Source organism: Lygodium microphyllum, chromosome 2 (genome assembly GCF_053477565.2).
Source record: "Lygodium microphyllum isolate KBCC chromosome 2, Lygodium_microphyllum_v1.1.10, whole genome shotgun sequence".
NCBI lineage: Eukaryota > Viridiplantae > Streptophyta > Polypodiopsida > Schizaeales > Lygodiaceae > Lygodium > Lygodium microphyllum.
This window is the reverse complement of record NC_141136.1, coordinates 105,131,384-105,146,192: the sequence shown is the minus strand read 5'-3', so window position 1 is coordinate 105,146,192 and position 14,809 is coordinate 105,131,384. Positions and strand designations below refer to the sequence as shown.

General features: G+C 42.3%; 1 protein-coding gene across 4 annotated transcripts in view; it reads left to right on the top strand.

The window, feature by feature from the left end:
• The first annotated feature begins 958 nt into the window (after positions 1 to 958).
• Positions 959 to 14,809, top strand: part of LOC148040135 (methyltransferase) — a 77,479-nt gene continuing 63,628 nt past the window's right edge. For 2 of the 4 annotated variants that reach the window (XM_087696962.1, XM_087696972.1), the window contains exons 1-5: positions 961 to 1,124; positions 1,210 to 1,275; positions 1,380 to 1,802; positions 2,093 to 2,327; positions 2,454 to 2,511. In XM_087696962.1, coding sequence (XP_087553088.1) covers positions 1,021 to 1,124; positions 1,210 to 1,275; positions 1,380 to 1,802; positions 2,093 to 2,327; positions 2,454 to 2,511 — 886 coding nt within the window. In that variant the 5' untranslated portion in view covers positions 961 to 1,020. Of the gene's footprint in view, positions 1,125 to 1,209; positions 1,276 to 1,379; positions 1,803 to 2,092; positions 2,328 to 2,453; positions 2,512 to 14,809 lie in introns of all 4 variants that reach the window. The other 2 variants (XM_087696954.1, XM_087696945.1) reach the window with 2 other exon arrangements.

Genomic DNA, 14,809 nt, shown 5'->3' with positions numbered 1-14,809 from the left:
CTGATACCAGTTGAAAGGGATGCAGGAGATGCGGGAAAGAAGATCACACACGATGTAGGTGCTGTCAACAATGTTATGACAACCTTATTGCACTTTCATATATATGTGAATAAAGAATATGGGCGGTCACTGTACACGAGCAGGCCCAAGGGTCTTTTACCCCAATAGATTCATCATTCTTAGAGAGCTTCTTTTCATTGCCACTTGCTTCCTCCACCCCCTTAGGTAGCCCCTTGAGGTTAGGGGTGACCTCCATTCATGCAAGTGCTAGCCACATGTCAAGTAGTTAAGGATGCCTAATCAAGGCCTTAATGGCATTGACCATGTCATCTCGAGTCCTACCTATGTTCACTTTCCAAATCTAACAACAATAGATCCACCCCTATCTAGTTTATATTTATGCTATTTTGTTGCATTGAGTGCTTTGATGTGCTAAGGGCAGCTAACCATAATGTCTAGGACACACACAAGTTAATTGACCTATGTTGATTGCCATAGTTGCTAATTACCTGTATGTGTCATGCCAATGTTGACTAGCACCTAGTAAAAGGGGATCTCACAATAGTGCACATATTACGCTCAAAATTTGAGAGCACTTGGTTAACTAAATCTGCTTCACTTACATAGCAATTAGATGGACATTGGATCATCCCTCACCTCTTTCTCTCTCCTATTGGCACACAATCAATCACATTTTCTCTTGTTTGAGCAGTAAACACCTTGTAGGTCCACCATTGATCTTGAACTAATACATGGCCATGGATCCAAAAGTCCATTTGCTTGCATGTTCAAAAGTTAATTTTCTTGCACTTGCAAGTAAGCGAATTTGTGTGTCGTGGCACATAGTTTGTAGGGTTGAGCATTTCATTAAACATGCAGTGCTTCTCTCTATTTGTTTGGGAGACTTACATGTGAAATGCAAATAACAAATTTCTTCTCTCTTCATGTCCTCAAGGCCTTGTCTTGACCTCGTAAAGCGTTTACTTATAACCTTAAACAAAGTCGATTCAATCAAAAGCTATGGCGGAGCAGTTGAAACAAGGTGATGTACCACCCCTGCGATGTCAATTCTGGCTTCCTCAGAAAGCTCGCTTCTGCGCCTCGTTCGCCATTGCCAACACCAAGTAAGCTACCTTTCTTTCTCGTGCTGGGGCGACCTTCCTGATGATACGCATGCCCATACCTGATGATTTCTTTGCCCATATTTAGGTATTGTGGCAACCATAAGCCTTCCAGCGTCGAAACAAGAGTCCCTTGCCCCGTCGATCCCTCACAGTAAGTAGCATGTTGTCGGATTTATGTCACATTGAGCATTGTCGAAGAAAGTAATCATACTGAATTCACATTGTCTCTTTTGGCTTTATTTCGTTGTGCCGCAGCTCCGTCTTGCAAGCAGAGCTCAAGGCACACATGCGGAAATGCCCTGGTACAGTAAGAATTCAACAGTTGGAAAGGATGGAGTTTTATGCTAAAGGGGTAAATGCTGGGAGTGATGATGATAACTCCGAAGGCATTGATGATAGCTCTTGTGTGATGCAAGATGACTTCACTGCAACTGCCAGTGCATCGGAATTTGGCAGGCAAGAGGTGGATCACAAAGTTTCAAATGCCTTTCCATCTTACAGTGGTTTTTTGAGTTCTAAGATAAAGCGAGCCATGGCAGCCATGCTGTTTGAAGAAAAATTCATGACACTTGTGAGGAAAGTGGAAGCTGCTTATTGTGTCCATTGTGAATATATATTCGAAGAGGCATTTGAACATCCTTCAGCATGCAGCGCGTGGCTTAATGGAGAAGTGGACAGGTATCTAAGTCAGCCATTTGATTTGCAATATTTGTCCAAACTGGTAAACCACAACTTTTAGTTAATTCAAATTGAGGATCTTTAAAGCATAGTGACTTACAGGAGTTGATTCAAATTAATTAAAATACTGGTAAGCAAGGATCAAGTTCTAGTTCTAATGCATAGTCCTTTTGGAATAGAATAGTTCTGATATAGATTGCTGTAACATTGCACCATATGATCATTGTTTATGGTACATATTGGTTCATATTATGCACCACATGTCAATCAATAGTCTCTGTTTGCTCCAGGACTATACCTTTCCAACCGAAACATGCATCACAACAAGCGTCTTTACTTGGAAACATGGAGAAATTCGGGCTTCTTCAGCATGGTTGCATTGAATCAATTCCACAAGAAAGTGCACACTTAAAACCAGTTTACATAGAATTTGGAGCAGGAAGGGGCTATCTAGCTCACATGCTAGCTGATTGCTATGGAGTTGAGAAAGTGATACTTGTAGAACGCAGGTCATATAAATTTAAGGTTGACAATAATTCTTGTCATCTCAGCTGTAACGAACTACATTTATGTATGAGCATTTATGTTAGATAAGCTTTTGTTCGACGCCTTCTTTTTGTAGCTTTATTTATCTGTTTGTTTCATCTTCAGGCAGATCGGACTTTACGGCAAAGGAAAGTTGTTTCTTTTGAGCGACTACGGATTGATAGTGAGTAGTATCTCCTTTTTGTTATTCACTGTATGTTAAAATATTGGTGGAATTGATGGAATTCTCCAAAGAAAGTGGCATTTAGTTGCAAGTCATATTTTAGAAATGACATTTGGTCTCAATTGCACTAGGTAGCTCCTAGGCTCTCTTGGTTCTAGAAGTCTACATCCTCTTCATAGAATTCAAAAGGAAGAAAAAGAAGTGCAGATAGATTCTCTCATGTAGATGGAGTCATAGTTTTTGATGGCATTGTGAAACGGGTTCATTTGCACAATCATGAAAATTCCATCAGAGTTTACCCATATCTTCAGCATTATAAGCATGGTTGGTCGTTAATTAATTTGGTTTTGCCAACAATATGTATGTAGTGTCCTCAAGTGATCATGCCCCAATTTCTAGTAACAACTTGTTGAAGTGAGTCACTTTTGCTTCACCAGCAATGATCTATTTATACTATCCTGATGTGATTATCTTTTGGTGATTTTCAAATGAATATGTGATAAATGTTGACATGTCTAGAGTGTGTGATACGAAGCTGTACCGGCTAGCTCATATTGGATAGGCAGAGCATGTGGTGCACGGTAAATAAGCAGGATGTGTAACATATCATTGCTCCACATGTCAGAGATAGGGTACTTGGGTGTAGTGCCAGATATATTTAGGGCACAGTTAGTCATTGGAAAGCATGTAACTTACCTCAAGTATGCGCACTAAGGAATATACAAAAACTGTAGAATGACTCAAGAAGCTCCCTTCATCACTGTTGTCTATGAGTGTATGTGCGTTTGATGCATATCACGGATTGAAACATGGTGTTAGAGCTCATAAGAGCTGAGTGGGTGTGAGCCTTGTTGAAGGAAACAAGAATAGTCTTCAATAGTGGTAAACACAATGTATCGCTTGATGTGCCTTCTTAACCCTAAACCCTAAACCCTAAACCCAATGTATCGCTTGATGTGCGTTTGATGCATATCACGGATTGAAACATGGTGTTAGAGCTCATAAACAAGAATAGTCTTCAATAGTGGTAAACACAATGTATCGCTTGATGTGCCTTCTTAAATCATGCTATAATCCACGGGTTTGCATGATCACCATGTGGCTCAGCTCCAATGCTGTCAACTATATCCCGTAAATATTTACTGATAAGATGATTTCTAGTGCAAAAGCACCATACTAGGTAGTTATTTGTACCTAGCTTCTCACTTGTAATTGCATTTACATTTGCATTTTCAATAGCCATTATTTGTGATGCTAAAATCGGGACTCTAAGAGCAAATACAAGCCAAGATGTCCAACATGAACAAAACTGCAATACCCCAAGGAGCAACACCTGCTGCTTAAGTTGTCATGAAGTCCTCTACAAGTACATAGGCACAATGCCACTGCATACTAGGTAGTTATTTGTACCTAGCTTCTCACTTGTAATTGCATTTACATTTGCATTTTCAATAGCCATTATTTATGATGCTATAAATCGGGATTCTAAGAGCAAATTTAAGCGAAGATGTCCAACATAACAAAACCGCAATACCCCAAGGAGCAATACTTGCTGTTTAAGTTGTCATGAAGTCCTCTACAAGTACGTAGGCACAATGCCACTACATATAGCATATATCATGCCACAATTTATCCAAGAAGCACCTCAAATCTGCATTTCTTACTATTGTACATAAATTGCAGCTTCAAATATACTTGTGACAATCTCTTTGCACCCACAGTACAGTTCTGTTGTATATCTCCCAAAGGTATAGTTTGATTATGCACTTCTAAAACATCAAAATTCATTTTTCCTGTAGATCAGGACCTTCTCTGCTCAGTTCTTGGTCAATAGCTTCGAAACAAGCCACCAATCACTTCAAATGAACAAGGAATGAATCTACAATTTCAAGATTTGTTGGCTAGCAGTCCCAGAACAGATCTACTCTGTTTTGTCTCAAACAGAGACCTATAACCTTTACAAAATGAATTCTATAATCAATACCAAAGTGTAAAGCTTGTTGTCTCTTCATTTCAAGCAGTAGAATGCCTCAATCCGACTTCAAATGCAGAAGTGATGACCAAAATGGTGAAGTGCTGTCAAATGCTGTTTCCTTGCACAACTTCTACAAGCTGCTCTCTGTCCACACAGAGGGCTTAAACAATACCAAAATCATTGGTTCGATGGTCCTCTTATCTTTTTTCTTAGTTGGGCATCCACATTTGAGACATAGAGTAGAGAAATCCCTGATTCTTCCTCTATTGCAAAGCTTCAACTTAAGCAAGACTTACATAATATGGAGAGGAAGTCCTTGAGCTTTCAAGACTATATGTTAACAATCTGCAACCTCACAAATCAGTGGGGAGTATTGGTGTAGAGTGTTGATGATGATGACTTAGTGGCATCTTACCTACAGGATTGGGAAAAGAGAGTTAGTTTTTTGTCACTATGTCAATGTTAGAGTATATCCCAACATTCAATGATCTTATTCCACTATTGATTAGTGAAGAAATGAGGTTGATAAAAGAAGGGGTCATTGCCATCACTACTAGTGTGACATCTAGCAAGTTTGAGTATGTCTTGGTGGACCAGCGTTGGTTGAGATAGAGGAAGAGGAAATGCCAAAGGTTGTGATAGAGGCTAGGGATGTTTTGGATAGCCACAATATGGCTAGTAGAATCCGCAAATTTATTAGGCAAATCACGCTCTAAATAGCCCATTTAGAGGCAGAAATGCTAGAGGCAGGGGGAGTTTTAAAGGCTGTGGTAATACTCAACAATAAGGAAACAGCTAGTGTTGGTAGTTATTATGCCCGAGTATAGAAAGAAGCACATAGATATACAATCTAGAAGATTACCTTAGAGTAACTATGCATCAAATGATCAATCTCGTGCAAGAGATTTGTTAGTTGTGTAGCATGTATTTGGTACTATGTATAAGATTGATGAAGGGTTGTATGCTGACTCAAGATAATCTAATCATATGATGCCACATGCTAAGTGGTTTGAGAGCATGAAGCTGGTGTCAAAGACATCTTTTGTGTTCCACTTCATGCCATTTTATTGTTGTGTTCTACTGCGGTGTTTTACTGCTATCATTTTATTGCGGTGTTTTATTGTTGTGTTCCATTGTGGCATTTCATTGTTGCATTCTATTGCAACACTTTATTGTTGTGTTTTATTGTTGTCTTACTACGTCGTTTTATTGCTCTGTCTATCATATATCCGACATCTACTATTGCGTTTGCCATTGCCATACATCTTCACAAGTTGCTTTGCTGTGATTTGGGATCCATGAGGGGTACGACGCACTCTCTAGCTCATTATCTCTGCCTCGGTCCTCAAGACTTGAGAGTTTGGGGTACAGTTTTCATTCCCTACACGGTCTATTTGTTGCATGAGCATTGAATATTCAATATTCATCCATTCGTTTAGATCTTCACTATGTTTATTGTCTCTGAGTTACCCTAACCCTAATTGTGTTTTGTTGAGTTTATGCTTTGTCGTGCGCTTTCATTTATGTTTTTGCCTTAGGGCATTTCTTTAGATTGGCTACACCATGAAACTCAGTTGGGAGTTTGTTGAGGATAGTCCCAACTAGATGAGCCTTTGGAAGTGTGGACTTCATGTGCCGAAGCTGATCCTATACTTGTGTAATAGAAATTAAGAATGATTGGATAGTATCCCTAGGATCAAACTTCATCTCCTAGAGTTGCCCATAGAGAGTCATGGCACACATAGTTGAGGGAGCCTCATACAACATTTGAAGATTTTCCCATACCACTGAAGTAGCTCTACAAGAGGTGACCGCCGGTAGAACCTATCGAGAGATACATTGAAGAAGAGTAGAATATGCACAGGCATCATTGGAATCCCATATAAGCACAGTTTCATCATGGTTGTCCTAGTCCCAATCACCCATAAGAGGAGTGGGAGGCTTAGGACACTCAATAGCTCGAGAAACCACATACCTTAATTGCTTATGCAAAGCCATGCTTTTAGGACAACATTGCATGTTAAGTAATTAGGGTCGTGATGTTTGTCATCAGTAGAACAATAGGGAGGAGCCATTTAGAGCGGATAGGAAGAGAAGATAAAGAATAGAGAGAGAAAGTACAGCCAAACCCAACAGATTGCATGGATGATGAGTTCACATGCAGTGGCAAGAGGTGCTGATCAGAAAACAACTGCAAATTTTGAGATAATCAGGGTGGTGAAAACTATCAGAAAACACAGTGAGAAGGCTGAAAAACTTGTTGCTCAGCCTGCATAAACATTAAATGCAGAAAACGCAGCAGCTGCAGATCGAAAGCAAATAGATAAGGCATTAAATGGAGTCATAAAAAGTGCAGGCAGCTGAGATAAAACACATGCTTCAGGGGCAAAAAATCAGGGGTGATTTGCAGTGGAAACATGTCGCTTGGGGTGTAACAAACAATAGGAGGCTGATCAGCAGAAAAATAGGGTAAGGGCAGACTGTCCATAGCAGAAAATAGTAGCCAAAGCTCGAACATGGATGTTTGATATCATGTCAGAAGGGGGTGCAGTGATGAAGTGTAGAAGATTGCTGTAATAGATTGCACAACACGAGGAAAGAGAAAATAGAAGAAAACAAAAGAACACTCCAAAGAGAGAACTCAGAGATATGCTTGGGAAATTGAATCCATATACCAAACATGAGACAATCGCGTACAAAAGTGAGTCATTGACTATGTGAGCGCATTGGCACCGATTCTCTCTCTCCAGCAAGACGTGCACTAGTAATCTGCAAGTGTATGATGATGTAGACTGTGGAGGAGGGAGTAGACTATATAGGCATAAAACAATGCCAAGAAATAAACAGGTTGGCCAGCAATTAATGGTCCAAATAACCTGAATGATGACAATGGCAAATACCTAAAATAGTCTACAATGCCTAGCACACAACTGCACACGCCTAGACTCACTCATGAGTTGACTAAACTTCTAACACACAAATGGCCAATTGACCAAATGGATGTGAAGGTGACCTTCTTGAATGGTGATCTTTAGGAGGAGATTTATGTAGAGCAGCCACTGTAGTTTTAGATCCCATGATTAGAGGATAAGTTTACTACTTGCGAAAGGTCCTCTATAACTTGAAGTAGGCACTTTGAGCTTGCGGATATATTTCTTCTTTCTTGACCATGGCTTTTGGCAGTTAGAAGATGACCCCAACCCCTACTTCAAATTATTAGATAATGACCTTTGTTATTTTTTATGTGGATTATAGGGTGGTTTTGTATGATTTGTACGATACGTTTAGTACGCGAATATGTATGGTATGGAACGTACACAAAAATTTTAGGAAAAAGATCTGTTGTTTTGTATTTTCATTAAAAAAACATATAAAATTATATATAAAATCAGCTTACACACTTATAAAATATGCAACTTAAGGATAGATCATGGAAAGGGAGAGGAAGAGGAAGAGGGAGAGTAGGTTAAAGTGGGAGAGGGAGAGGGAGAGCAGGTCAATGTGTAGATGAAACTTGAATGGAAGGTGGCCGAGGCTTGAAAGAGAGGGAGATTGAAGAAGATGAAGGCTGATTTGTGATAATGAGATAAGAAGGGGGGATGCCCTATTATAAGTGAGAAGTGAAACTTGAAAGATGAAGTTTGGAAGAGTAGGAATGGGTAGGAGGAAGAGAAACAATGGCTGAAATGATCAGATCACTTTAGCAATGGCCACTTTTTAAACATAAGGTGTAATAGTCAATTTAAAGGGTGGACTGCATGGACACCTAAAGTATGGAACCATACAGAATAAATGTATGAAATGATACTGTATGGAACATTTTGTATGTGCACAAAATGCATGGATGACGTGATCATGATAGGGAGCCATAGTGAGCACATTGCTTACACTAAACGAGATGTTGAACACAAAGTTTGAGATGACATATCTTGATCTCCTTCACTTTTTAGTTAGGCTAGAGGTGTTTGAGATGCCCACTACCATTTTTACCTCACAACAAAGATATGTGGTTGAGTTGCTAACAACCTTTCACATGATTGCTTGCAGGCTAGTTATGAGCCTCGTGGACCTAGGGTCCTAATTGACTTGTCATACCGCACGTGGTGATGGATGTCGCTAGGTACAAAGGTTTGGAGAGAGAGAGAGAAGAAATGATATATTAATGTTTGCAAAAGGCCAAAATGACATGAGACCATGAGTTACAATTATTTGTGTGATTGTACAACTGTCTAAAAAAAGAACAATAAATAAGAATGTAATAAACATTACAAGTAGACTAAGGGCTATAAGTAAAGAGAGTTCTATTTGACAAGTAAAAGAGTTCTAGCAGATATGATCTTATGGGGACATAGAAGGCCTCTAGCTCTTGTTTTGGTGCCAACCATGTCCTTCTTACATGTAGCTGGGTGAGATCTATCTTGATAATCCTGCTAATCTCTGAGTGGCTCAAGGTAAGCGATGGTGCATCGAGGGAGTAATAGAAGGGGGGTAGCATGTGTCAAAAGATGACGTACCAGCGAGACAATAGGGTTGGCGGGGAGGAACACGGAGTGAACTCGGCAAACATGGAGAAGAGAAGAGAAGAGAGAAGAAACTTTGATGAATGGAATGATGAAGACCTGAATCATGGAGTGAATGTGATACGAGGAAACAAGGGTGCTGTAGCACAAGGAAGACGATGAAGACAGCCACGAACCATGAACCGCAATGTCCTCCTAAGGGGGTGTGAGGGTAGTGGAGAGGCTAGAGAGAAGAGGTGACGGACTGTATGAATCAGCCGTAAGTAATGAATGAGAGAGTGGCCTATAAAAAGGCACTATCAGTTTAGGATGGCACCCCTTTTTGGGGCTGCAAATCCTAAACGCAAAACGCAGAAACGCAAATTGCGGGTGAAGGGTTTCTCAACACCCCCTCTCAGGCCCAAAAAGGGGAACAAGAGAAGAGTGAGGTGGAGATGCAATGCCACATGCTGAAGAATGCTCATGCAGCAGGTGCCACTTGGACAATGTCCCTCATGGGAAAATTGTTCACTTGTCCAATTGCCCTAGTACAAAGATAAAGAAAACATGCAATGCATAGGAGGAATGTCGGACTTTGTGTGGTGCCGAGAACCATAAGGATATGCCCGTACTTGATCTCGGGAGGTGGCTCCATGTTGACCAAGTGACCAAGGCAAGAAGATGTAGAGGACCCCTAAGATCCAAGATTTCCACCGCAAAGGGAACCTGCAGTAAAGACCAGTAGACAGAGTGAACTGGAGAATCCGAAACTCAACCTCGGGAGAGAAGCTACTAGCTCTGTGCATCCATGCGGAAAGGAATACGAAGGCCTCGTCACCAAGTCGTGGCTGAACCTCCGAGGTCCCGATCTAGGTGGTACTTGAAGATCCTAGTATCAGTAGAAGAGATGACTGGTTGAAGACAGCTATCCTAAGAAAGTAGAGGATGGGTGAAGAACTTCATGTGGAGTAGGTTCCCCCTCTGAGGTGGGAGGTGGAGGGCCCCTCGCTGAAGTGGAAGAAGTAGATGCCCCCTCTGAGGACAAAGAAATAACATCCCCCTCTGAATCCCCCTCTGAAGTAGATAGGGAATCCAAAAACTCATGGATCACGGACTCCGAAATGTTTGATGACAAAGGAAGTACGGTCGGTCATGCTGAAGAAGGTATTTGGGGTGCCGAAGAGCTCCCAAAGGTAGCCTCTCGAACCCGAGTAGTCGAGGGTGGGGCTCAAAATGAGCAAGAGATGGGCAACAATCGCTGTCTCTCAGTGGAGCGAATTGGGCAGCCGAAGAAGAGGAAGGAGTCAAGCAACCACTGTCTCTCGAAGGAGCAGACTGACGAGGAGACGGTATCAAATAATCATCGTCTCTTGATGGAGCAGACTGCAGATCTGTAGGCCGTGGAAGCCACTGTACCTGAAAATAAGCGGGAGAAGACTGCCGCTGACATTGTGACGATCTCCAGGAGGTCGTAGCGCCAATCAATCCTCCATGTGCTCGAAAGGACTTAGTGCGCATCTGATGCGTCTTATTGCCTCGAGCATAGTACTCTGATAGCCGATACAGAACAATCTTTGTGGCCCAGAAAGGAGAGGTGGCACAAGAAGTGCATGGTGGAAGACGCATATACTCCAAGGGGGTGGGGAGCAAAGGTCGAAGTCGGCAAGCATTGGTGGTGTGTCTGGTGATGCCACTGTAGAAGCACCTAGTAGTCTGGTCATCTATTGGTAAAGATGCCATGGATATCAGTGTGCCTTGCTGAAGAAGGAAGAGGTCAGCCACCATGAACCACGAACCGCAATGTTCGCCTCAAGGGATGTGAGGGCAGTGTGAAGCACGAACCGCAATGTCCGCCTCAAGGGGTGGGAGGATAGTGGAAGGGTTGGAAGTGAGCTGCCAGTGGGAGGAGAATGTGACCAGCAATAAGAGGTTGCAACCAGTAGAAAAACGCAGGTGAGGAGAGAGAAAGACTAAAAACGTAGGCAATAGGTGAGAGAAATACTAAAAACGCAAGAAAAACAGCCTGCAAGAGAGAAATACTAAAAGCGTAGGCAGTAGGTGAGAGAAAGACTAAGAATGGAGTCGTAGAGCGTAGAAAACGAACAGTCATGGAAATGGCACGATCTATGGTGTTCGTAGCAGAGCTCCTTGAGCAACTTTGGGTCGAGACTGTTAACACTTCGGTGTACATCCTTAACCGGTGCCTGAGTGCGGCTCTTCCTTAGAAGACCTTGTATGAGGCATTTTTTGGCTCAGCCTGTTATTTCCCACTTCAGAGTCTATGGGTGTCGTGTGTACACACACATGCCTGATGACAAGATAGAAAAGCTCACTCGCCGAGCTGATCTTATTTTTTTGGGATATTTCTCTGAAGTGAAAGTCTATCGTTTGTTTGATCCTCGGACAAACAAGGTGATCACTAGGCAAGATGTCACCTTTGACGAGAGGAATATTGTGCAGTCCTTTGCATAGGACTCCTATCATATTCATTCTTCCACATCATCAAAGATCATGTCTACTGAGTCTGGTCTACTTCCTGCTCTTGACATTTCGGTAGATTCTTCTACTCCTAGGCCCCGTCCTCGAGACTCGTTACCTCATTAGTACCAGCGGACCTTGCGGGATTCGGGGATCCTACCACTGGATTCACTCCGGAGGGACCTAGAAGATCTCCCCGGCTTGTTCCTCAGGCATCATTTACATCCCTGTTTACAGTTGATTATATAGCGCATTCTGAGCCGGATATATAGCAAGAGACTCTTAAGCACCCTCAATGGGGAGAGGCCATTGACAAGGAGCTAGAGAGTATTGACCGAAATGAGACTTGGATATTGATAGATCGTTCGAGCCACAAGAAATTCATCGGGACAAAGTGGATTTTTAGGACCAAGCTAAAAGTTGATGGGACTTTAGACAAGTAGAAGGCTTGCCTTGTCATGCAAGGGTTTCAATAGAAGCATGGCATTGAATATGAAGAGATCTTTGCCTTTACTGCATGGTTGACTTCCTTTCGGTTGCTACTCACGCTAGGCGCTCACCACGGTTGGCCGATACATCAGATGGATGTCAAGAGTGCCTTCCTGAACGGTATCTTGGAGGAGGAAGTCTATGTGGAGCATCCACCGGCTTTCCTTCAAGGAACCCTAGGGATAAGATATTCCGCTTGCATAAAGCTCTTTCTGGGCTGAAGCAAGTGTTGCGGTCTTGGTTCCATAGAATGGATGAGTTTTTGCAGACTCACGGATACCATTTTACCCCTTATGAGCCGAACTTATACGTTTGATCTACTGCAGAGGGAGTTAGCTATATCCTGCTATACATTGATGACTTACTTATCATAGGCTCAGATTCTGTTGCCATAGCGGAAATCAAGGCTAAGCTTAAAGCTACATTTCAGATGACAGACCTTGGTTTGTTGTTCTATTTCTTGGGGATGGAGGTGGTTCGTTCTGGGGGCTGTATTTTTGTGTCATAGTAGAAGTACACACTTTAGCTTATGGATCAATATACTCAAGATCAGCCATGGCCAGTGGCCATGCCTCTAGATTCTATTGTCCACTTGTCGAAGGATATCCTAGGATAGCCCTTGAACATACCTATCGTTCTGTTATAGGAAAACTTCTTTGGTTAATTCACACTAGGCCAGATTTAGCTTACTTAGTTAGCATACTCAGTCAGTATTTCATAGCACCTAGGATGTGACATTGGATTGCATGTCTTCGTGTGTTGCGTTATTTGCGGTGTACTTATTCTTATAGCTTGATATATGATTCTGGTTTATGTTTGCAAGGGTACACTGATTCTGATTGGGGAGGAGATCTTGACATCCCGCGTTTCCATGGTGGCTACCTCTTTATCTTGGGCATGGCTCCGATTTCTTGGTCCAGCCATAAGTAGGAGACGGTGATGGCTTTCACGGCAGAGGCTAAGTACCGGGCTCTCTTCGATGGCACCACCGAGGCCATCTATTTGAGGAGTTTACTGGCGGCGCTTCACTTTCCATGTGACTCTACCACAGTTGTCTATTGCGACAACCAAAGTGCCATTTCCCTTGCGGGCAATCCGCTTATCACACCACGGACACGGCATGCGGGAGTCCACTTCCACTTTTTCAGAGAGCAGGTTGAGCTAGACACTATTCGCCCAGAGTTTGTGCCATCATCAGATAATTTTGCAAATATCTTGACCAAAGCAGTTAACCGGCCGGTTCTTCAGTACTTGCTACCGAGGATCGGCTTTGGTACACCCTCCCCTACTTCTTCAGCTTGATGGGGAGAGGATGCTTCCCTCTTGCTTTCCCTTCTAGTTTGAGAGGGGACGACTTCTACTCTTGATAGTGATAGTGATGATGCTTAGAGTTTTTTTTAGACATTACATTCATTTCTTCTTTTGTATTGTATTATGGACATTTGTAACTTCATCCGCACTGTCAGGATGACATGATTGTAAAAGGGCACTTGGACAAGTGAACAATTCCCTTGTGAGGGCATTGTTTCGGTGGCTCCGTTGCATAGCATACTGCATGAGCATGAGATCTTACATCTCCCTTTGCATTACCCCATGGATTGGCATTCTGTTCATGTAAACATGCATCTGTGCGCATTTATCCCTTTTCGGTCGTTGGAGTAGTCAACTCTAGGATCCACCATATTCGTGGCATTGCACATGGTAGTCTCCAAGGTTGTCTTTCGTAGGTTGCTTGCTTGCTTGCTTTGCTTGTCTTGCTTGCTTGACATATTTGCTATACACACATCCTAGCCATTTTCGTCATCATCTACATGCAGTAATGGTAGGGATAGTATGCTTGTCCTGTGAAGGTCTTGGGTTTGCTGACCATCCCTTATCACTCTCCCGTTTAAGGCATGGATACTCAATAGGACGAAAACTGCTTTGAAACCCTCACTTAATGCTTAATATATCAAACATAATTTTAAAAAAACACAAAAAAAGTCTAGAGTTGGTTCCATCCATCTTTGTAGGGCTTGGTAGGCCACTGGGCAACCGACGTGCACCCTTTGTCCGATGCCCTGTCCTCTCTAGGGTGATTACTCGGGCTTCCTTGCTAAGATAACCATCGCCTTTGTAGTCTTAGTAGGCCACTAGGCAGTCGATGCGTCCCATTTGTCCGATGCTTTGTCTGCTTTGAGGTGGGACGCCTTAGGGTAAAAGATAAAGTAAGAAAGGGCTTGGATGGCCTTTATTTTTGTGGCACCGTTGTTGGGCGTGAGAGGGGGTGTTGAGCTAAAAATGCATTAGCTTTACTTAAATAGCCCTAAAATATGCTTAATTAATGAAGGAACCTTGTTTATTTAAAAGAAACGCAATCCTAGAGAGTTTCTATGTCCCATAAGCACAAACCCACTTGGGAGGGCCCAAACTTTCTATAAATACATATGCTACCCTCCATTCAGCCCTCAATCTCGTTTTTGCAGATTTCAAGTGTTTCAGCTTGTTGCCCACACCCCATTCATAGAGGACAACTCAACCAAAGCTGTCCGCTGTTGTCTCCATTAGTTGGCGCTTGATTTCCAACCCTTTTATACGCAGTTTGGAGTTGATTCCAGCGAGATGACTGCTGTTCCTATGCAGACCTACTGTCATACAGCTTGCCATGTCATCACGGTCCTACAGTCTGCGTTTTGTCTTTCTCTTTTGTTGCTTGCGTTTTTAGTCTTTCTCTCTTCTATAGACAGTCTTGCCACGTTTTTAGTCTTTCTCTCACCAGTTATTTGCTTTTTTAGTCTTTCTCTCTTCTGTAGGCTATCTTGCTTGCGTTTTTAGTCTTTATCTCTCTTGCATGCTGTCCTATCTGCGTTTTTAGTCT